This window comes from Sciurus carolinensis, chromosome 2 (genome assembly GCF_902686445.1).
Source record: "Sciurus carolinensis chromosome 2, mSciCar1.2, whole genome shotgun sequence".
Lineage (NCBI taxonomy): Eukaryota > Metazoa > Chordata > Mammalia > Rodentia > Sciuridae > Sciurus > Sciurus carolinensis.
The window spans coordinates 76,500,687-76,524,714 of NC_062214.1; the positions used below are offsets into that span (position 1 = coordinate 76,500,687).

General features: G+C 43.3%; 1 protein-coding gene across 5 annotated transcripts in view; it reads right to left on the reverse strand.

The window, feature by feature from the left end:
- Oca2 (OCA2 melanosomal transmembrane protein) overlaps positions 1 to 24,028 on the reverse strand; it is a 389,761-nt gene that overhangs the window by 285,569 nt on the left and 80,164 nt on the right. For all 5 annotated transcript variants that reach the window (XM_047540394.1, XM_047540395.1, XM_047540396.1 and 2 more), the window contains 7 exons: positions 21,352 to 21,450; positions 18,164 to 18,352; positions 14,741 to 14,798; positions 13,598 to 13,670; positions 6,073 to 6,233; positions 3,623 to 3,705; positions 1,752 to 1,905 (listed from right to left, as the gene is read on the reverse strand). In XM_047540394.1, the coding sequence (XP_047396350.1) occupies positions 1,752 to 1,905; positions 3,623 to 3,705; positions 6,073 to 6,233; positions 13,598 to 13,670; positions 14,741 to 14,798; positions 18,164 to 18,352; positions 21,352 to 21,450 (817 nt within the window). The remainder of the gene's footprint in view (positions 1 to 1,751; positions 1,906 to 3,622; positions 3,706 to 6,072; positions 6,234 to 13,597; positions 13,671 to 14,740; positions 14,799 to 18,163; positions 18,353 to 21,351; positions 21,451 to 24,028) is intronic.

Below are 24,028 nucleotides of genomic sequence, written 5' to 3' on the forward strand. Positions count from 1 at the left end.
GACATAGCTGGCAATATCCTATTATATAGTTAATTAAGATCTAGAAAAGAGGAGCATGGAGGACCCAAACAAAAACATGATAAGGACATAAAATGTTGCTTACCCTGATTTGGTTGTCACACACTGGGTACAAGTGCTGAATTATCACACTATGCCCCATAAATATGTACAACTATTGTGTGTCAATTAAAAAGAAAAAATTTAAATATAAAAGCACATTGGCATCAGAGTGTATTTGTAACTAACAATGACTATAACTCACTAATGCACATTCAATTTATTGAATCTATATGTTCAAAATGATAACTCAGAAAAAGGGAAGAGGGAAACAAAGTAACTCAATGTACACTAGCATGAAAACTTATAATTAAAGAAGATAACTTCCTTTATATTTCCAGCATGAACTGTTTCACGTTAACAAAATTAGGTGGGAGAAAGTTCTTCAGTACAGAATGCCTCATTTCTAAGTGCAGATGGGAAGACAGAAAGTTTATTGCAAACACTAATGAAATAACTGAGTCTGGTAATGAACGGGTTCCTGGTGGATATGAAAACAGTAGGAGGAAAGGGGTCAGGGAGCTTGGGAGCTTGACAGTGGACAGGCTGAGGGCTCGCCCCCAGCCCTTAGACTCAATCAGGCATTACTGGGAAAAAACATGCAGCTTGTGTCACTGTCCTGAGCTGGAGGAAGGGGCAGCGCTCCCAGAAGAGGAATCTTCCAAGATCCAGCCAGATACCAGTTCCATCGCTGGTCATGGTAATGGACCCCACCCACAGCATACAGTGGCCACTGAACCTGAGTCCTTCTCCAGCAGGCAATGACAATTAAAAAAAAAGATAAAGAATGGAAGGACTGAATCTGTTCTAGAATAAGATAGATAACAGACATGACGATGACACCTGCGAGTGAACTTTGTTCAGTCACCAGGAACTCAACTCACGGGAACCAGCATTCCTCACCAGGTGGACTAGAATACCACAGGCAAAATTCAGGGCTTTCCTGGCTGTTCTTCCTGAGGGACACCTCCGTGACAATTCCAAGCAATTTCTCATACCCAGCCCAGGCTCATTAAGATGCACCTCTTCAGAGTCACGTCAGCTACTCACCTTGCAGGCTCGACATATAGAGCCAGCATTCCTGTCAACGTGTTACATAAAGTTTGGTGTCACAGTGAAGTCAGCAATGCGCCTGCCCCACCCAGGAAATGTTTATACTTTGCTTTGTGCTATTCAGGGTAAAGACACATAATTCCCAGGAACATCAAATTGGCAGGACTTAAGATCATTTGTGGAAATGCCCATTAGCAAGTTAACAACATGTGGCAGATAATAATTCTTCTTCACACAGCCCTGGGTTTCCATGCCCCCACAAGGACACATGCTCTGAAGCATGTGTAGGGGTGCAGTAACATGCCCATCCTATAATGAAGATTCTGAGTCTTAGAGGAGTTCAAATATGTCTGCTCAAGGTCACCTCTAAGTCATACTTGGAGTGATCAGCAAAGAGAGGGTAGAAGATCATGTGCATACTCCATTTTCTCATGCAGTCATTTGCTGGTCCTCTCACAACTCATCCAATATTCTACTACAGTTCCATTTTCTATGTGGGATGAGGGGTGCACTAATTTCTAGGATTGACACTTTTCCAATTTGACTCTGTAGTCAGGACTGAGCACAGCAAAGCGCCCTATGAGTTAAAATATCCTGACCATGGACTCTAATAGATCAAGGAGAACAGGCATGATAGTTACCTCAAATATAATGAGCGCGTAGACCCCGGCGAGAATGGCTGCAGCAATGGTCACTTGAGCTTCTACACTTGCACGGAGGTACTGATGAGCCAGCAGGAGAGGAACAGCCTGAGTCTGCTGGAAGGAGGCCCGGATGCTAATGGAAACAGTCTCTCTGCAGAATGAAGCAAAGACTTTGCAGCTGGTCAGGGAAACAAATCCTAGGTAACGGTTAGCTGTAAATTAGCAGTAAACCCTAGACCAACAATTCCCTTGGTGTCCCTTCTAGCCCACGTCAGCCATGGTCATAACCAGAGCCCAAATGGATCTCCGAGTGATTCAGCCCAGTGCCTGATCTCACAGATGGAAGAGTACCAAGTACCGGTCAGTGTCATGAGGGGCAGCATGCAGCCTTTCTGTGGCCAAAAGACCCAATCACTGAGAGTTCCCTGGACCCCCTCCTCAGGGTGTCCCTGCGGGTGCCACTCTGACCGCTGGGGCCTGCACAGCTGATTTCAGCTTCCTCTTGTCTTCCTCACCAACATATGGCTACTTTGCCTGCTAACAAACAGCAAAACCAACACTTTAGACTTCAGTCTCTGACTGTGGGATGAAGCCCCACAAACAAGAAGGCTGTGAATAATCAAAAGTTCGTGGCATGCTGAAACTGAAGCACTTTGTCCCCCCTTAGTAAAGATATTTTCTTTTCCTTTTGTGTGTTTTTATGAGTGCTTTATACATAATAGTGGGGTTCATTTTGATGTCATCACACATGCATGAAATATAATTTGCTCCATTTCTGTCCCCAGTATCTCCTCCCCTGCTGCCTGTTCTCCCTTTGTTACACCACTGGTCTCCCCCCACCCCCATCTATTTACTGTTTTTATAAATTGGTGCTTTACAGGTATACGTAGAGGTGGGACTCACGGTGCCACTCGTGAATGCACATGCGCACAGCATAATGCAGTCAACCTCATTCACTGTTCCTCCCCTTTCCCATCTCTCCCTCGCCCTCAACCCTCCTCTGCCCCTCCATGATCTCCTTTCCATTTTCACGGAATCCCCCGCCTTTCTCTTCCCTAACTTCACTCTATCTTCCACACATTGCGGCATCTGCCAGTAAATGAATGGAACTGAAGCACTTTTTAAAGGTCAGTCAATAACTTTTATGGGTCTCATTGCATCCCCCCCAAAATTCACCTGTTAAATTCCTAACCCCCAGCACCTCAGAATGTGACTATATTTGAGGTAGGGTCTGTGAAGAAGTAATAAAGGTTAAATGAGTCATTTCAGATTGGCTTTTGGTGGGTCCTAATCCAGTAGGTCTGGTGTCCCTATAAGAAGAGATGAAGACACAAACACAGAGAGATGACATAGCAAGACCCAACAAGAAGGTGGCCTCTGAAAGCTGAGGGTCCTCAGGCTGTCCTTGCACTCAATGTCTACACTGCATGAGTACCGCATCCAAGCCACAAGACACAGCTAGTGCTATTTGTGCCAAAGTCTGGTGTCTTATAAGTCAAACTTCCAGGCGAGTTCAAATTCCCAAATTTATGTGATGATGGTATTTGGAGGTGATGCCTTTGGGAAATAATTAGGATTTCCTAATTATTAAAGGGCAGAGTGGATGGCAACAGTGGCTTTGTAAGGAGAGGAAAAGACCTGGGCAAGCACTATGTCACGATGTGGCAGATCCTCACAAGCTGCCAAGCAGATGCTGGCATCAGGATCTTGGACTTCCCAGCCTCCAGAACAAAAAGCCAAATAAACTTTCAATCTTCCTAAATGGCCCCGTCTCAGGTATTTTGTTACACCAACAGAAAACAGACCAAGACAGTGAGTGAGTTTGTCCCACACGGTCTGCCCAAGGCCTCTCTCACATAAGGACCCACCTGCTCAGTATCCCAAAAGTCCTGCTCACCACTGAATGCTCGCTTCTTCTTGGATTTAAAACTACTGTCCAATTGTGAGTGACCTGTAAAAACCAAAGAGGAAAACTGCAGTAAAGCTTTTCACCTGAAATCTCACCTGGGATCTGGTGCCATTCAATGTAGGTATTTATTTAAAATAAGTAAAAGGGGATGAGAAGAACAGAAGAGCATTGTTTGACATGAGTTCCTGCATCCCTGACATTAGGAGCTTGTTCAGGTTATGTGGATAGGGGAATTTCTACAATGCGGGGCCATTAAAAAAAAAAAAAAAAGAACACAAAAGTACAAATACAGAATTAGTATACAAAGATAAGAAAAGCATGGAAGTAAATACAGTCATTCCTCAATGTCTGCAGGGGATTGTTTCCAGGAACCCCAAGGATACCAAAATCTGTGGACCTCAAGTTCTTTTCAAAAACGGCAAGTACTATGCACTTGTATGCAAGTACTACACACATCCTTCTTACACTTTAAATCATGTCTATTTTACTTATGACACCTATACAATGTAAATAGTTGTTACACTGTATCATTTAGGGAATAATCACAAGGAAAACAATTTGTGCATGTTCAGGACAGACACAATTTTTCTTGCACAAATTTGCAATCCACAGTTGGTTAAATCCTTGGATGTGGAACTTGTGAATAGGGAGGGCCTACCACACTGATTTATTGGGAGTAAAAGAAATCACTACAATTATTACAGACTTGGAGAACTCACCCACCCACAAAAAAATTCTCCCTACCCCATAGTCACAAGAGACTCAAAACAGAGGGCCTGAGATGGAGATACCCGTGTTGCAGGCAAACCTGCCCTGCACATTCTTGTCCCCAGCAGAGCAGGGTGCCAGGATCGGACGTACAAGTGCAACCGGGTGGACAGGAGAGGGAACTTTCTCTGGAAGGACTGGAGTCTACACACAAATCACAAAAGAAACTGAAAATAGGAATTCTAAAGTGGTCGAAGCAGAGAAGCATAATAAGAACAGAAAAACTCTTAAAATATTTAGGTGCTTGGAAAGAGCGTATTCGGGGAAAAAATACTTTAGTAAAGATCTTGTGATCTTTGTGTTTCTGGAGCTGGATTTGTATGTGGGCATTTGGGGAGTGTCGACATGTTATGAAGAGCCTTCCTGTGAGTGCAGGGAAGCTCGATATAGCTCATTTAATTTGGGTTATAAATATGCATGTGCTGAGAAGGCAGCTAGACAGCAGGAATTAGCTCTAGTGTTCTATAGCACAGTGGGGTAACTATAGTCAACAATTTATGATATATTCCAAAACAACTAGAAAAGTCTAAAGCTTTCTTACACATAGAAATGATAAATGTTGGAGGAGATGGAAATGCTAATTACACTGATTTGATCATTACCCATTGTTATGCATGTATCAAACTATCTTGCCCCATAAGTATTCATAAATAATATGTCAATTAAAATGTCTTATAGAATAATGTTTTCAAGACAGCAGAATGTCCCACCTTCTTCTGCATAAAGGTCATGGGTGCAGGGTTGGCAGAGATGTGTCCTCCTCTTTCATTACTAGTGGGTCCCTTGCCAGCAGGCTATGCAATTTACATGGGAGAACCAAGGTTATGTCCTCAGACCATGCCCAGGGCAGTCGGCTTGGAATGTTGTGTTGCACCAGCCACTGACCAGGAAATTGCATCCTTGTTCATAATTTGCCCTGTGAACCACACTCTGCACAGCAGGAAAATGTGAGGGTACAGACTTGCACACAAGCGGGGTCTTCTCCTACTGGATGGTCATATCAAGGGAAACCCAAGGACGAGGAATATGACTTCCATGCAGAAGTCACTGTGATGATCCAGTGGGGTCACTGAAGCCAGGACTCAAGGGATGGGTCAGAATGCAAGGAGAGGTGTCCTGCCTTTGATGTCCAGGTTCTGGGCCACCACAACACCCCTGCTGCTGGTTCTCCTATGGGCAGGCTGCCTTTACAGATTGTGAGCTGAAGACCAGACTCAGTGGGCCATGGATAGAGTTGCAGAAGCTCAGGGACCTGTGTCATCTTAGCAATTATCCACAGACACAAGGCAACTGTGGTGTTGGCATGTCTTCCATACCATGGGGTAAGGCCCAGGCTGAGTGTCACTTTACAAAAAAAAATACTTTCAAATATATAATATTTCCTTGAATGGCCCAGTAAAATGGTTCTGAATGAAGAACTCACAAGTCTGATTTTACTGAAATGGCAAGAGTATAAATGATTTAGAAAAAAGGAGGAAAAGAGAATTTCAACAACAAAGAGAGAGATAAGCGTCAATGGCTTGACTAATAATGGTGCTATTGCCTTATGGCTTCCCATCAAATCCATTCAAGAGGAAACTCAATTTATAATGAGATGAAATGAGATTTTACGATTCCTTTCAAATAACATGTAAGCGTAACCTGCTGCTGCCGCCGCCGCCTGGAGCCTGCTGCATCCGTCTGGGTCACCTCTACCAGGACATGTTCTTCTCTCCCAGAACGACCTGGCCCACCAGCCTCCAGGGCCCCTGCCAAGTCCACCTGGAGCAGCATGGAGTCTGCATGGCTGCTGAGGTTCACAGCTGAGGGCACGTCAAGGTGATCCACAAAGCAAAGAGAAGTCCAGTGTCCCCCAACCACCCACAGGACACACGTCCTCTTTGGACAGTGCACAAAGAAATGCATATTCAGGCATTTCTTCCCATGGTCCCATGCCCTTTTCTACTTATCTCTTCAGCCCGTCACTCGGCCGTGCTTGGTTCATTGTGTTTAGGACCCTCTGCTGGAAGGTCTAGGAAGCACCTCTCTGATCCTACTGATGTCATCTCTACTTTCATTTTTTGCAGCCATCATAAAACTACCCCAGCTCATGTGCCCACAGTGGGCAGTAAGCCAGATGCCTGTGTGAATGAACAGATGAACTAACCCACATCCTACATTATCAGGTCCATATTTCTAAGCATGAGAAATCACAAAAAGTAAGAATTTTGAAATTGGGTTCTGCACACGACTGTAATCTAAGCTACTCTGGAGTCTGAGGCATGAGAATGGCAAGTTTGAGGCCAGCCTCAGTATCTTAATAAGACATGTCTCAAAATAAAAAGGACTAAGGATGTGGCGATGTAGCTCAGTGGTAGAGCATCCCCAGGATCAGTGACCAGAACAGAAAGAAAGGATGAATAAAAGAAAGAAGGAAGGAAGAAAGGAAAAAAGGAAGGAAGGAAAACCTGAAATTGATGGAATCAATGATGTTCACAGCAGTGAGATGGTAGAAATTCCTTCAAAGCACACTGAAGGACTCTTGATCGAGGAAGAACTATTGAAGCCCTTCCACCTAACCACGTCCTCCCATAGTACTTACACCACCACAGCAACTCTTCCTTTTAGCTCCTGAAACCTTGCATGTGTGTGTGATACAAACATAGGAGCCCCTGCTCCTCAGCCTCTATCTGCTCTGGGCTGATTCACCCTTGCTGCAAGGTCCTAGGGGAAAACAAGTTGTCTAAAAGTGACACAGAGTCTACCCAACCTCTAGTCAGTTAATCTTGATCCAGAAGAGAAAACTGTGGTAGGTGGAAAAATAAATTTCACAATTGTTTATGTTTTATATCAGGTCTCCAAAATCTTTTAGCAGAAATGCACTGATGTTAGGATGATCCATGTGCCAATTCTTTTGTTCTTTCTTAAGTAAAAGAAAGAACTAGTTTATAGAGCAGACCTGGGGGGAGGCAGAACTTCCCTGTTGCCAGAGTATCTACAATATTTGCATTGAGAGTTGGGGAGGGTCAGTGAATAGTTCATTCTTTTCATTGTTCCTCCAGCAAAATGCACTGTTTTAAAAAAGTGCAAAAACATTCTAGTAAAGAAAGTGTTTTATCAGTCCTGTTGTCTAGGTGAGAGAACAGAAGGGACGGCTGTCCCCAGCCTTCAACTGGACAGCCCCTCCACACACCTCTACCGCTACCTGGGCCTCAGAAAGGACAAACGGAAAATGGAAGTCACGCACGGGGCAGAATGTACAAAGGAAATGCCCAAGAGACCCTGCTGCTTCTGCTACACTTCAAATTATTCCTGTCCTGGTCTTTCCCCCACGGCAGACTCAGGACAAATAACAGCACAAAAAATATTTTTGAACCTTGCAGACACCAGGAGGTGGAACAGCACCACCTGGAGGCTGCCATCAGAAGCGCAGTAGGCTTCTTCCTCTGGTATTCAAGCAGAGAAATGGATGAAGCAAGGGGTCTCAAGCCCTCCTGGGGAGATTACCAAAAAAATATTAATTAAAATACCCTAAAATTAACCACTCACATGGAGTTCACACAAAATCCAAGGAACAGAATCCCTTCCTTTCCTCTCATCCTTCTGCATCCTTCTGGATGCCCATCACATGCTCATGGTTCAAAGCCCACTCTGAAGTTCCAGCAGATAGAAACCACCAGGCCAAGCCCCACCTTCATGGCCAGTTTTGGCCCTTACTCCCAGTCACACTGAACTGTCCACTGTAATCCCAAACACGCAGCTCCAGATCACCCCCTGAACCAGTGCCCTTGAACCCCAAGCTGCCCCACCCCACATGCTCTAAGTCAAGACTTCTACAGCTCAACCCAAGTAGATTCTACCACTCCTTCCCACATACTCTGCTATTAAAGTGTTGATTCACACTGTCCTGCAATTTATTTTAGACTTTTTTTCTGCCAAACTTGTCTAGTTCCTCAAAGGAAGGAATTACATCTTACTTATGTTTTACTTCTCACTAAATTAGATGTCCCTAATCACTATTTTTTTGAGTTAATAAATATTTGTTTATGACATCATCATGGAAGTCCTGTGAACCTAGATCAGAGTCCCAGCCTGAGGGCAGCAGGGAGAAAAGAAGACAGAGAAATCGCCTCCATTCACCAGCTGCATCAGCCACAATCTTCCTGCTCTTCCCATTACCTTAACCCATTATTCCACACCTAACTCAAGACTCCCCCAGTGAATCTTTCTCCCCGTGAGCACTCAGGCTCCCTCCTCTGAGCCCCTGGTGTGCTGCCCCTTCTACTCAGCTCTGCTGCTGGCTGTATGGAGCAGGCAGCTGTCTTGGAGGCCCCACACACAGTGGAGAGGAGGATATGAGCTACCATAGGGCATAGAACAGTGCAAGAGAGTCTGAAGAAGGACTTTGCTTGCACCTAAACTAAAGAGTCCTCAAAGGCTTACATTTCAGTTTGCTACAGAGCCATCAAACATGAAGCTCAGTTAACACCTGACAAGGATTCCCTCCTTAGCCAAACTGTGGTCAGACTCATCTGAGTCCTCATCTACACCAGGTCTTAATCTTGGCCTCATTCTTGACTTGCTGGTCTTAATTCTAGCAGGATCATTCTTTCCCTGATATCTGATCAAGTTCCTCTTTATCCCCTGTGATAGTGAATGTTGGAGTCAACTTGACTGGACCACAGGATGCCCAGATATTTGGTTAAGCATCATTTCTGGGTGTGTCTGCAAGGGTGTTTCTGAGATTAGCATTAGATCTGGTCCTCCCCAATGCAGGTGGACATCATCAAGTTCACTGAGGGTCCAGATAGAACCGAAGGTGGAGGAGGGGGATTTGCTCTCTGCTTGACTGATGAGCTGAGACACTGTTCTGCCTTAGGCATTCCAGGTTCTCAGACCTTCAGATGTGGACTGGAATCTATCCTCTCAGCTCTCTGGTGTTGATGCCTTCAAACTATAGCACTGCTTTTCTTGGATCTCCAAGCTTGCAGAGGATAGACAGGACTTCCCCACCTCCATAATCATGCGAGCCAATACTTTTTAATAAATGTCTTTACTTATATTTTTCTTATTAATCTGTCCTTTTTCAGTTTAATTTATAGGGCCCCAGGTGGAAAACTTAGGAGGGTAGGGGGGAAGACTATAATAACTCCCCTACCTGAGCATACTGTTTCTTTTACATTCTGAGACCCCGGCTATGAGAGAGGGAGGGGGGGTAAGAGAGGAAGAGAAGGAAAGAAAGGAAGGAAGGAAGGAAGAAATGGGTAGGATAGAAAGAGAAAGGAAGGAGAGTTGGAATGAGAAAAAGAGAAGAAGGAAGAGGTGGTGGTGAAAAAGGAAAGAAGAAAGGAAGGGAGAAGGGAAGAAGGAACAAGAGAGGGAAGGGGGAGAGGGAGGGAAGGAAGGAGGGGAGGAGGGAGGGAAGGCAGGAGGGCAAGCCCAAGGAACCTGCATGTAAAGGTTTGCTGACCTATTCATTCGCCTCATGACCTAGGCGCCTTTGACAGTCTCCCTCATAACAACACAGACAACAATTCAGGGACAAAGAACTTCAGGTGCCTGCAATTACAGGTTTCTAAAATAAACCCTGTAATTACTGAGCTGGCACAGTCTGACTGTTGCAAGGAGACAGAAGTTCACAAGGGAATGGTAGCTTTATTATTCCCCAAATCAAGGGAAGAGGTGCTTTCTCCAAAAGCCCTTCCCATCATAATAGACACCACCACCACCATGTCCCTCCTTTGGACCCCATCCAGGGGACCAGCCACAGGTCAGTGAGAAAGGGAGGACTGTTTGCTCAAATGACCACTATAAGGATGCTGCTGTTGGCCTTTCAAAATCAACCTTGAATTACCTCCACCAAGGTCTACACTTAATGAACTTTCTCTGAGAATCACCCTTAAAGGTTCTAACCCCTTCTTAAAATCCAGCAGCATTTTGCTCTCTGGGGCATCCAGGAGCATCCTCTGCAGTGTCTAAGTCCTCAGCTGGCTCCCAGCTCCTCTCCAGGCAGGCCCAAGGACAGCAGCTTTCACAAACCTATACAGTGGATTCTTAGTTCAGGATCTTGGGTCTGTGAGCTTCCACAGGAAGAAATCCATAATATAATCATGCATTTTTTCAAAGGAGTCAATGAGGAACTCAACTCGCCCCTCATAGAAGGTCATGTTCCACAGACCTCAGGTCTCCCCTCTCTCTCCCTTCATCTAAACACACAAAGCACTCAGAGAGCAGGAGAGAGAACTCCGTGATCACTCCTGCTGACAAAAAAATGAGTTCCCGGGGATAGAGGGGTCACTGAATCCTGAGCAGGGCCTAGAACACTTGACCTCTCAGGAAGAAATTTTGCCAAAATGCTTTAGAAAGAAGCCATACACTGCAGACCAGTGGGATGGACAGAGGGCTTTTATTTGTTATGACCCAATCTTCTTGTCCAAATCTGCTGTGCTGACCTGGGATATCTACTGATTGATAAGGTTGTTGGTGTTGGTGTTCACCAGGCTGCCTAGCCAGAGCACTAACTGTGTCTAATCATCAGACTCCCTCAACACCTTCCCACCCCATCCCTTCCTGAGTCCCACTGAATAATGTCTGAACAGGATCAAGCCTCTCCCACCAGGTTATCAGCAGGTTGTAACTACCTGAAGTGAAATCGCCCAGAGGGAGGGCAGCAACCATATCCCAGGGGCCATCATGAAGCCAGAACTTTGAGAAGCCCCCTGGAGGAGCAGGGAAAAGAAGGAAGAAGTCTTAGTTTTTTCCAATCATGAAGGTGGTGTGGAGGTAAAGGAATAAGAATGAGAAAGAAGTTTATCAAAATCCTAGAGCTCTTCAGTTCTCTCTCAGGCAGATACTTCTTAGACAAAAGTTGAGTCACAGTTTTAAAGTGTTGAAGGAAACACAAAGACAGGAGCAAGTGCTCAGTAACTCGTCAGAGCTACTCTGTCCTGGGGCAGGTGGAATGGGCACTTTGTTTTTGAGGCAGAAGGACGCACATGAACATGACCTTGGCACCTTGAGCTCATCTAAAGACCTTGAGTGTTGGGCCTTTCCGGAAGGTTGCTGGTACCCTATGTGTGTAAATCACTTGGCTGACAGAGGTGTGTATCCTGGGAAGATGAGAGAGATTTCCCAGAAGGGTTGAAGAAAACAAGACTATGCAACGGACTGCAACTAACTTTGAGAAAATGATCCAATGTCCTAAAATTTCAGTTCTCAAAGATTACAATCCAAAGACACTAAAGGAAAAAAAAAAAAGTCCTTGCTATTTAGTTCTTTAAATGAATTAATTCCTTAAAAGGGGGGACAGTAGTCCCCCTTGTGTATGGAGGATATAGTCCTAGACCTCCAGTGGAGACTAAAACCACAGATAGTACCCATCCCTAAGTACATGTCAAGAACGTTCACCTTTTCACTTAAATGAAGCAATTTCTAGTTCTCTTTGGCATATCCAAAATGCCAGAATTGCTACTCTTGTGTTTTATGACCATCATTAAGTGAAATAAGGGATACCAGAACACAAGCACTAAAATCATGACAGTCTGTGGAGACTGAGATGGCTATTAAGTGACTAACCAGGAGGGTAGTGTAAATAGCATGGATGCACTGCATAGAGGTATGATTCATGTCCCAGGTCCGGTACAGTGGGACAGTTGCTCAAGATTGCATTATACTGCTTAGAACAGCATGCAATTTAAAACTTACAAATTGTTCAAGTTCATGTAAATTTTTCATTTAATATGTTTGGACCACAATTAACTGTGGGTAACTGAAACCTTGGAAAGTGAAACTACAGATGTGGGGGATTAGTGTAATCAGAAATTCCTGACCTGGCCAGAGCTTCCTCTTCCTCCTTCTCTTTCCTCTCCTTCTCCCTATACCACTTCCCTTTCCAAGAATCATCCTTTCCCAGGACCCACCACTGACTCCCACTGCTCTGAGCAGTTTTAGGGGCTCCCATTCTCAGGCATCAGAAGCTAAATGTATATTCCAAGTGAGGCTCTGGACATCCAGTCTTAGCTAGAATATACAAACAACTGGAAAAGTGCCCTTCCCACCCTTTCCACCAGAAAAGGCTGGACAAACATAAGTTAGTGACTTATTTTTTCTTCCAGAATGAGGTCAGGGCAAACAATAAGCCTGAAATCTGCACGAGAAACAGGGTGGGGCTCTGCTTTCCTGGCACAAGTGCTACCACCACACTCTAGAAACAGGCAAGCTCAAACCGGGAAATGTAGAAACTGCTCAAGTGTGAGCTGGTATAAACCGGAAGCTCAGGAACTCACAGGTAGAGACGTTTGTATCTTCTTCCAGGCTTTTCTTCCAGGAACCACAGTAGGTGCCCGCAAGGAAGATAAGACAGGAGAGAATTCTGAGAGAGCAGTTCCCAAAATTGCCAGTTGGAGGAGATAGCAACCATTGTCAAAACTCCACCCACAGACACCTCCTCTGTCTCCCCTAAGGTGTAAAACCCTAATTTGCTTGAGAAGTGCATCAAATCTAATAGTTGAGGGTGCCATGAAAACCCTGCAGCTGGGAGAGGGGAAGAAGAAAAAAGAAGTTGTACCCCATGGAAGGGGTGGGAACAGAGCAAGTCCCCACAGACAGCTGGCTAAAGGCCTGGTAATTCCAAGTGTCTAGTGCACCAGGTTCCCATGGCAACCACAAACTTGAACACAGTTGACTTCTGACTAGATTTACATAAACCCTCCAACTAGTGCCTACAGATGTTAAGGTATGTCTCATCTCCAAACTTAAAAACTACTGACCCCTGCAGGGCACAGTGGCACATGCCTGAAATCCCAGTGGCTCAGGAGGCTGAGGCAGGAGGATCTCGAGTTCAAAGCCAGCCTCAGCGAAAGCAAAGCGCTCAGTGAGACCCTATCTCTAAAAATACAAAATAGGGCTGGGGATGTGGCTCAGTGGTCAAGGTCCCTGAGTTTAATCCCTGATACTGCCCCCCACCAAACAAAAAAAAAAAAAAAAAAACCTACTGACCTTAGTGTCTATCAGAATCCTATAGAATGTGTCTGGCTTTTAACAAAAAGTTACAAGTACACAAACATTCAAGAGGAAACATAGTATGAAGAGACAAAGCAATCATCAGAACCGGTGACAGCTGTAATAGTTCCTGCTTTGTGAATCTTCACCCTGGACTATTGACCATCTCCTTGTATGTTTTGGATACAGTAGCTTTCCAGCGGTGACACAGTCAACAACTGCCAGAACTTTCCTTGATCTGGATACAGGCTGAATAAAATCTGTAACAGTAAGAAACATCTAATGATAGATTTAGATATGAGAGCAACAGGATTTAAGTAATTTTGATTACTGTTAAAAATAGAGATATGGTGGTGATGATTTGTGCATCCAAATTTCACCAGCTCACTCTGAATAGCTTTTTCTTAGATATTAAAATATCCTCATTCGTTATACTATGCTCAGCTACAATGGGCCTTGATTATTGACATTTGCCAGTTTTAAGGATTAAATATCCAACCATGAAATTAAATTGTCAAAGGTGAGTAGCTGTGGTTTGCCCATGTAGGAGAGCAGAAGAATATAGTCTCTGGAATGGTTGCAACATATTTGTGGAACCTGCAAAGAAACTGAAATGCCATCAGAAAGTAATGATGGTATAAAATGACACATTATAGAAGTTCAAAACAAATTTCTCGAATTCTATTTGGAAGTGTCTACAAATCACAAAATCTCCATCTCCCAAATGACAGCTGAATAACAGACACCAAGCTCAAGTCAGCTCCAGGGGAGACCTGGCCCACCTTCACCTTTGAAATCCCAGCACACTCTCCAGGCCTTGCTGAGAGAGGCTTCACAACCACACAATTGTCTGAGTAGGGAGTACAGGGGCACACAGGTGGCAAAAAAATAATAATAATAAAATCATGAAGTTTTCAGAGTTCAGGATAATTGTTCTGATTCATGCCCAGCTCTCCTATCTCTGGACACTGCTCCCTCATAGGTTTTAGGAGTTGATTATACTCGACTCATTGCAGTCATCATGCATCACCCTTGCTGATCTTGTGACCTTGTGGCCCTCCCTGTCCCATCCAAGAGGAGCAGATACATGGTCATGCACAGTGGAAGGACAGGCTTCCCTTGCTATCCCTAGTCCACCACCTCCACATGCCTTTGACATCTCCTTTAAAGAAAGTTAAGAGAAACAGGCAAAGACGGCCAAATGATGGACCCCACACCTCAGATCCTCCTACCACCCAGTCCAAGGAACCCAGGAAGCCAAGTCCACCCGGCAAGCCCCCACCACTTTCACTGACCCAACAGCAGGGCTAGGAGCAGCCATGATACTCACAGAGCACACCACCACAAACACAAACAGGCCCGTGACTTTCACCCACCGCACGAAGCGCCTGCAAGAGAAAAGGCAGGACATGAACAGTACATGGCAGCAATCCTGTTTGCATGTGGCCAGACCTGTCCAACCTCAGCTGCTTTTCTGATGCCTTGAGTCATCTCTGTCAGTAAGCACGTATTTTAAATTCTCTCCATAACATGGTATGGAGAACTCTGCTGGCCAGCAGACCTACGGCCTCGTCAAAAAGAGATTGGTGGAGGCACAAAGAAAACAATGTCAACCCTGAGCACTTGCACACAACTCCTGAAAATAAAGCTCATGATTTGGGACTCTTCAATGACCTTTTGGAGGTTCCAGTTCTGGGAGTTGTTTTTCTTTGTTTTCTTTCTTTCTTTATAACAAGTTAATTGAGTGCCTTATCTTGGCTCTCTAATTCACAATTATCAATTATTCCCCTTTAATTTTTCCAGAAGGTAGAAATATAGATTCATCACCAAATATAAAAACAAATAATTCAAGAAAGAAATTGAAAAGTTGTGACAGGTTTTATTAGCAAGATCTTTTTCAAGAATTCTGTAGGAGATAACTTAACAGGTCACAGACTCAGCCCAATTGAGGGCTTCCAAAGCTTTTCCAACCCTGTCACTATTACCTTCTTCAAAACTGCGGCCTCCAGGCCCTACATGAACCTGGACTCAGTCTGCCCTTTGCAACACCACAGTCCACCAGCTCCAACCAGACCACAGGACCTCTACCCCACCAAGATTCTCCCTGGCTGCAGTCTTCATCTCTGCTCATTCAGCAGCTGCTCCCATCTCTTGATGACACTATTGCTTGCTCTCTTGCCAGCTGCTCTGCTAGGGCAGTCACTGGGGTGTTTTTGCTCTGACTCTGCACTGGTACACAGCCTATACCAGATGTATGATTGCAGAAGAAAGGGAGAAGATCTATGTTGGGACATCTTTTTCTTACTCTCTTCACTTGGTTAAGTTCCCCACTTGGAAAATCTTTCTGATCCTTTGAAAATGGTAGTCTTATTTTTGCATTCTCTTAGACTTAATGAATTTGATGAATAATCACTTCATGCTTCCAAATTATGATTCAACAGCTCCTACTTAAATAGGAATCAAAATGACATTTCTTTTAAAGAATGAAGCATTAATTGAGCCATTCTAGACGCAAATTTCTTTCTACATAACTGACATGTACAGCAGAGCTGACAATCCACAATAAAATATTTTTCATAAGTTTCTTCACTAATCTTGGTTGGCATTTTCAAGACATATTATCAGCCACTTTCAGGGACAAATAACTGAGTCTTACAGGGAAAAGATGATGCCCCTTTAAATGACTGTATATGCACCTCTAAAGTTGCTTTTTTGTTTGAATATGACCACCAGAAAAATTTACAAGGAACCAGTCAAAATCAGTATCATTCTGACCCAACCCTTTTAGGTGACCTAGAGTAAATTTTGCTCATTATAATATTAAACTCTCCACCCAAAGGCATTCTTGTCCACCACTTTTGAACATTTGACACATTAAGAAACATGATGTCAAATTGAACATGCTCAAGCATGTGCCCACCTCTACATGTGATGATCAGTCTATTTTGTATGAGTTTCCACAAAAAAAAAACCCTTGTTTTGTTTGCTTAGGTGACACCATGTGCTCCTTGCTTACAAGTAATAAACCCATCTCCTCTATATCCCCATCCCTTTTTATTTTTTATTTTGAGAAAGTGTGCAATAAGTTGCTCAGGTTCCAAATTGTTGAGGCTGTCTTTGAACTTGCAACCCTCCTGCCTCAACCTCCCGAGTTGCTGGGATTACAGGTGTGTGCCTCCATGCCTGGCCTATCTCCACTCTTTTACCTCGTGGTTGCACTTGTCAGCTTGTACTCCCCAAGGTGAACTCATTACATTCAATTACAATATTATAAAATATGATACTAACATCCTTTAGTTCCATGGCAAGCTCAAGGCAATTATTCCAGAAATCACCAAAAGTAAAACCACCATTGAATGTCACATCTCAAGTATATGGGATTCTATTTATCCAAATTGTGGGATAGTTGAGAACATGGCATCCTCTGAAGCTGTTAGGCAGCTGGAAAAAGGCATTAACAATGTTAGGGTTGACCCTTCTCAAAACCCATGGGACCATAACACCATTCACATAATTTCAGGGCAGATTCAGGAGACAAATTTTGCTGCACCTAGGAGATGAACTGAGACCACTATGGTGAAGAAACTACAGACAAGTAGGAAGACAGGTGGGAAGAGACCTGGGTCTAATATCTGCTTGGATCTTGACTCACAAGCTGTGTAACCTTAGGCAAAATCCTCATCTTCCAGGTACCCTCCATTCACCAACCCCTCAGGAATGTTGCCAGGTTCAGTTGGATAACTAAATAACAGTCCCAGAAAATTACAGGGGTTTGAAGGTGGGCCTCTGTGGGCATAGGTAGGTGCACTTGGGGCAAGCACATGAATACATTTCAAATCAGTCTCGCAAGGATCTTCAAAAAGACTAAATCCCCAAATGTAACATTAAAATTAGATGACCTCATAACACTTTTCAGTTATCCAGGGCTTATGCACATACCATCTTACTGTTAGCACAGGGAGCCAGGGAACAAAGGGACGCCAAGTGACAGGAGACAGTAATATGACCACATATGGTTCTGCCAGTTGTTCAGTTATTTCAGGACAGATTCAGAATTTAGACCATTGATTCTCACTCCTGAGCTTGTTCTGTCCCAGGAGATGCTGCTTTTTAAACACAATAATCTCAAAAGAACCCTTTCTCCAAATAAATGTGTGCAGGGAAGTAAGCCCAGCAGATAATGCTGGTAAAGTGAGAGCGCTCCCACGAGAGCAGCACCTGCAACGCGGTAAGGTGACCTAGAGCTCCTTGTTCCACCTCACCTGCGCTGGCGGGTCCAGCCCACGCACGCACATGCGCAGTCTTAGGCTCCCAGCTCCCACCACGCAGGAAGCCCTCAAGTTACACGATGCTTTAGATCCAAGCCTTCGTGGGTAACTACAAAGATGGTATCAATTTCTAAACCACCAGCGGGGCTCCTGAAGTGAATCAATTCTATTTGCAAACCTAATGGCTATGAAGATGCCAACCCCACAAGCAAGAAAGCAGGGAATATAGGATATGGATCATTTATGTTTGTTTTCGGCCTCAAAGGATGCACACTATTTTGCAGGGCCACTTTAAATGTCTTTCAAGGCCTGGGGAAAAAGTAGGTAACTTTGAAGAAAACGTGCAGCCTGGCTAAATGACACACGTCATCCTCCTATTCACCCTGTCATTTTGGAAGGCTGTAGTGCAGGTGAGACCCCTGCTTCATCCCTTGACAAACAGGAAGCGATCCCACTGCCAGAAGTGGCACTCTACCTCTGCCTACCTCAGTGTGGACAGATGGACTTTGAGATGGGTGCTGTCCGGAAGCTCTCCCTTCTCTGAGGAGGCAGATGTAGACAAACCAGTGCCTTCTCTGCTCAGCAGGTATCTTCGTTCCCACTCAGTAGAACTGTTTTCCCAAGATTCTTCAGAGGTGATGAACTCTGGGGGATAAGCAGGCATGCATCTAGACCTGGAAAACAAGAGCATTGTGGTTATTTTTGCTTTGCTTTTTTTTTTTTTTTTTAATACAAAATGATGTTTATTCAATGCCCTGGATATTTAGTTTAAAAATACCTATTAGTCTTAACTAAAAAGAAAACTTTCTCGTGACCTGCCTCAGAGCCTCTCACTAGCATAGAACTCGAAACCTTTTCCAGACCCAAGTACTCTGGAGGAAAAACAAAACAAAATGGCCAACAAATGCAGAAAAAATAAACAGAAACCAGCTGTGCCCCAAAACACTCAAAAAGTCATGTTATTTACATAAAATACTGCTGGATCTGTTTAGCATGGTAAGTGAGTTGTACCACCCAGTTCTGCAATGAAGATAGCAAGAGTTCTAGTCCTTCCCCACTTTCCTTACTTGATGGCAGTTTCCATCACCCATTTCCATATCTCCCACCAGGTGCTGATCCAAGTTCATCACCCATGTCCCTCAACTTCAGTTCAATTAAACAATGTTATTTGGAGAATGAAGGCATAGGCTGGTGCCAGGGAGGGGGTTGCAAACTTGGGAGAAATTTTCTCAGTACAATGTGGTTATTTTTCCTGAAATGTCATAGAACCAATCCTGGTCTTTAAAAGGATCAAGATGTGTGGCACTCACTCACTTTGGTAGGAATGCGTCTCTTGATGTCACAGGACACTTGGCTCAAAGGAAATCTCCAGGAACCACTCAAGCCTTCAAAATGAATTGTGGGCCTTCAAGAAACATCAGTCTTTTCTGATTTGGGGATCTTCTAATACAACTGTTACTGGCTCAGACCAGTTCCCACTTGTTTCAGTATTTGCCTCTTTGAATGGACTTTATCTGTCAATACCTGTTATCTGTCAATACCTTTATCTGTCAATATCTGTTATAATTGTCCTGAAGCAGAGTTGGGTGGTGTTAGCTTTTCCTCCTTTGTGTAGATCTTTCTGGAATGAAGTTATGGGAAAGTAGTCTACCTGGCTTTCCCACATAACATCCAAGGCAGTATTGAGCAGGAACGAGCAACATCAGTATTGGGCTAGACAAGTCTACAAATGGGGTCTATGTTCGAAAGGTGAACTAAGGGAAATTTGCATCAACATTACAGGTGTTCACATCCATTTACATAAATTGGTTAAATCACTGGGCTTCTGAACAATTCCTTCTGTACAAGTGCACCTGACTCTCAAAAGGCTGTGCCAAATGCCAGAATGTTCATGCATGGCACGGAATACACATGTGATCCCAACATCAACATTAATGACAGCTGCACTTCATTGTTATGTTAGGAAAAAGTGGGGACACTCAAACCCAGCTAGCATAACAGGGTATTATGATTCTCCCGAACACTTATCAGGGCTTTGGAACTGGTACACAGCGGGAAAAAAATCAGTTTATTCAAAAGGAAAAGCCCCAAGATGAAAATTAGATTGTGTAAAATCAATATGTAGCCAGATAACAAATGACTCAAAATTGTCAATATTCTTTTCTGTCAATTTTATGACTAGACAATGCTCAGGTATGTGAAAAATAACTTCTCCTCTTAACTGCTGAAAAAACACAACTGTAGCAAAACTAGAACTAAGAAATTGTTTTCTTACAAATGGAAAAATGAAAGCAAGTTAATGTCAGTGCTTTCTAAAGCAGTATTGTACACTAGAACTTTCTGTGGTGATGGAAACATTCTCTGCCCTGGCTGGGCCAGTAGCCACCATGCTGTTGATCACTTGAAGAACTGAATTTTTAATTTTATTTCATTTTGATTCATTTTAATATGAATAACCTCATGTGATGAGGTTGGTGCTGATGCAGGGCACACTCTGACTCTCTCTACCACTGCACATTCCTGCTCTTGACACACCGAAAAGGACACATTTATTTCCAAAAATATGTAAATCAACGTTTGTAATCTTGATAAACTTTGATCAGATTGAGTAAAAGTAAAGCAGCAAAAAGAATTTCCCACCACTAATACTTTAATTAGTTTCATGTAAAAGCTGTAAGCAAATTTGACCCATGTTCTGGCATCTGATGTGAGGCCCAGTTAACACCCCAGGGCAAGTCTCTCTTTTCCACATGCTTCAGATAAATGCTTACACATCACTGGTTTTCCAGTGAATTATAAATTCGAAAATGTCTCAGGCCTTAGCAGTTTACTGGGTAATTCAAGAAAAACATACAGGAAAGAGATGTGTGAACTGTTTGTTTTTCAAAGTTACAGATTAGGAGAGAGAAGGACAATAGAGTTATTCCACCCCCACCCCAAGGGAAGCATTAAGCAGATGGGTCAGTAGAAATGCCCCTCACACTTCTATTACTAAAGGGCTGACAGCAGGGTTAACAAGATGTGCAGGGAGCCAGGGGACACCAAGTGTCTCAGGATTTCTGAAAATTGTTTGCAGAAAAAAAAAAAATGTGACTAAAGACCTAGCCAAGCCCTCATTCTGGAGAGTGTCTCTGCAAATTATTCTGGTTAGCTCTGTTCAGGCAACTCCAGAGCTACCCAGGTTTGCCCCATAAAGACCTTCGGTCTTGCCAGAAATGAAACTTTCTTATGAATCTTACTTACAGTTTCTCAACTTCATTACTATTGACATTTGGGTTGGATAATTCTTGGTGGTGTGGGGCTTTGTCCTGTGCACTGCAGAATGTTGAGCAGCATCTCTGACCTCTTGCTTTCAATTCCAGTAGCACCCCCGCCACCAGTGTGACAACCTCACCCCAGTCTCAAGGCAGCCTATCAGAGTTGTCTGCCTGCGTGGGTGGACACATGAGCTCAGTAATCATTGAAAGGTTATGCTTAAGGCCACTTGGAAATTCCTAAGCCACAGAGTACACCCACCAGCATTATGAACATCTGCTATAATGAAGTAACAAGGATCTAGCAGAGATCAAATGTCAAGTAAAAAGTTATAGCTCAGGAAGAAATTCTCCACCATAAGTGCCATAGACAATGCCCAGAAATGTCTTACTTTCTTAAAAAGAAAACAAAATCTCACCTTTTGTCTTGTAAGGAATTCTGCAGCAAAGGAGTATTTTCAGTAAAGCAGGGATCTTTAGAACTGGAGCTGAAGAACTGAAGCAAAGGAGAATGGGACCTGGAAAAGACAGGGAAGGAACCAGAATCACCAACACAAAATATTGGAGGTGTTCCCAATAATAGGAGTACAATCCAGTCGAAAATCTGCCCAAGATTCAGCAATAAACCATACTTGGAAATTTGACCCAAAGTTCTATCTAAATTGTAAAAAGCTGGAGTTTAGGAGAGACAATTAGAAATAACCCTATTCTCCAGCCTAACCAAAATGCAAAAAAAAAAAAAAAAAAAAAAGTGCAAAGTAGAAACTCATTCAGGAGACCAGATGCTGTAGGATTCACACTTTTAGGTTCATGTTAGCATTGACAGGAGACTCCCTCCACATTAGATTTTCCATGCATAGCTTTCCATCAATACAAGGATTCAATCTGATGGGCCCTGTATATGCAGAAAATTCTATCTCCAGAGATCACAATATATTCACTTTTAAAATGTCCTAATGGCATCCACTGGAAGATCAAGTAGCAGAAGTCAGGGTCAACTGGTGGGAATGAAATAACAGCCAGAATGGCAAGGAGGAGGCTCTCAGGGGTGAGAAATCACAAATGAAGCAAATCCCTGGACAGGATGCCCCCCACTGCTACACTGACCTGTCTACTCAAAGAAAGGCCACCAAAAATGTTATCATCCAGACTAGGAGATTTGTGAGAGGGAAATGATTGTGCACATGCAAGCACACCACCAACATGTGGTCACTCTTGTTAAAGGACACATGGTGCTGTATGAGAACTTGCAGAAACCATTTTCACTCCTAATCATGGGGAATAAGCTACTTTATACAGTGGTACACTACCTTTCTTAAATAGCCCAGATGATATGCTGGGGGTGCCATGAATCACTCACATAGAGAAATAACAGTAATTTCTTTGGATCAAAAATGCACAAGGAAGGAATTATAAGAAAAATATTTCCACTGTTTTTCTCATCCAAGCACTCTCTGGTGACAGAGAGTAAGACTCTGGTCTTGCAGATGAGTGAACACCAGGCCACTGAGATGTGTCTAACAGCACCCACCGTGTCTCCAGGAAGTAAAAAATGGAGTCTATTTGAGATCAGCATGTGTCCCTGGGCTGCCCTTGGCCACTTTCTATGGAGAACACAGATGACAGAGAGCTCTCTCCTCAGGAGCCTGCATAGCCAGTAGAGGGGAATGTGGAGGGGACAAAGGTAGAGTAGATGCCTTGATTTGGGCAGAGGAAGGAAGGGGTATAGAAGAATTTTGCCAAAGGAATTTAATAATTAGCATGTTTTTAACAACTTAAATTTGGCTTTAGCAATTTGGTGAGTCCATCTTCCCCAATCTCTCATAACTGTAAATCTAGAAGGGCTTCAGATGTCTTTAGAAAAATGTCTCGATGAGTCAACATATATCCAGTTGTTTTCTATTGCTCCCTGGGATGGTTTATTACATGATATTACTGGGAGAGCCCACGGTTACAGAGACCTCAATCACATTATTTAACCACCCTATGCTTCCGTTCCTCAACCATTTAATATAGATTTAAAGAAAACTACACACACACTCACACACACACCCTCAGTTTTGTTGCATTAAATAAGATGTAAATGTAAAAGACTGAGTTTGGTTTTTTTTTTTTTTTTTGTGGTGCTGGGGATTGAACCCAGGGCCTTGTGCTTGCGAGGCAAGCACTCTACCAACTGAGCTATATCCTCAGCCCCTGGTTATTGATGCAGTTATTTTCATTAGACTTTGAGCTTCTTATGAATGGCCACCATGTTGTTTTCATCCACTATAAGTGGTACCCAATTCATTGTAGGTTCTTAATCAATATTTAATAATGGATGGTTTAAAACCCAGTAATCACAACTTATTTGGATGAGGATGACTTTTTGACTCAAATAAAACAGTTTTTTAAGTAATTACAATGTTCTTAGAATCACCATTGCCCCTCTGAAGAGTGATTAATGCAGCAGAGGTTCCTCAGAAAGCCTAACCCAGGGGGTCTCAGAACAGTGCAGGGCGGCACCATGTTACACGACACACAGGGTTTGCCTTCTTGCCATCGAGGAGGAAACTTAGAAATAGGAGAAAGGTCCAAAGTCCATTTTATCTTCTCTGCAGTGACCATAGCTGGCTGATTTCATTATTGCTTAATATTTCTATTGTACTTCGTATACACATACTATTTTATAATTGTAATTAAGCATTCTGGAGTGGTTTCTAAACTCCTTTTTATATAGCTATATTATTTTTCTAAAAAGCCAAAAATAAAATGAGTTTCACCAGGAAATTTCCCAAAGAGACTTCAGGCCATTCAAAATTTAAACTTGACACCACCCCAATACTATTTCTCACTGTCCCAAATTAATTCTTCTTCACAAAGATGGGAGAACAGAGGAAGCCTTTGGGTCCCGTTACCTGGCAGGATCCTTGACCTGCTCCTGGAACACACAAACTAAGCATAGAGAAGACTTAGGATGACCCAGAAAACACATTCCAGAGCTTGGCAATAAAAACTACAGTCCACAGGGTTGAAAACTTCGCCTGTTTCCTTTGACTTCATTAAGGGAGAAAATATTGATGAGATCTATATTATTCCTGACCTTTTCTCTTCTGA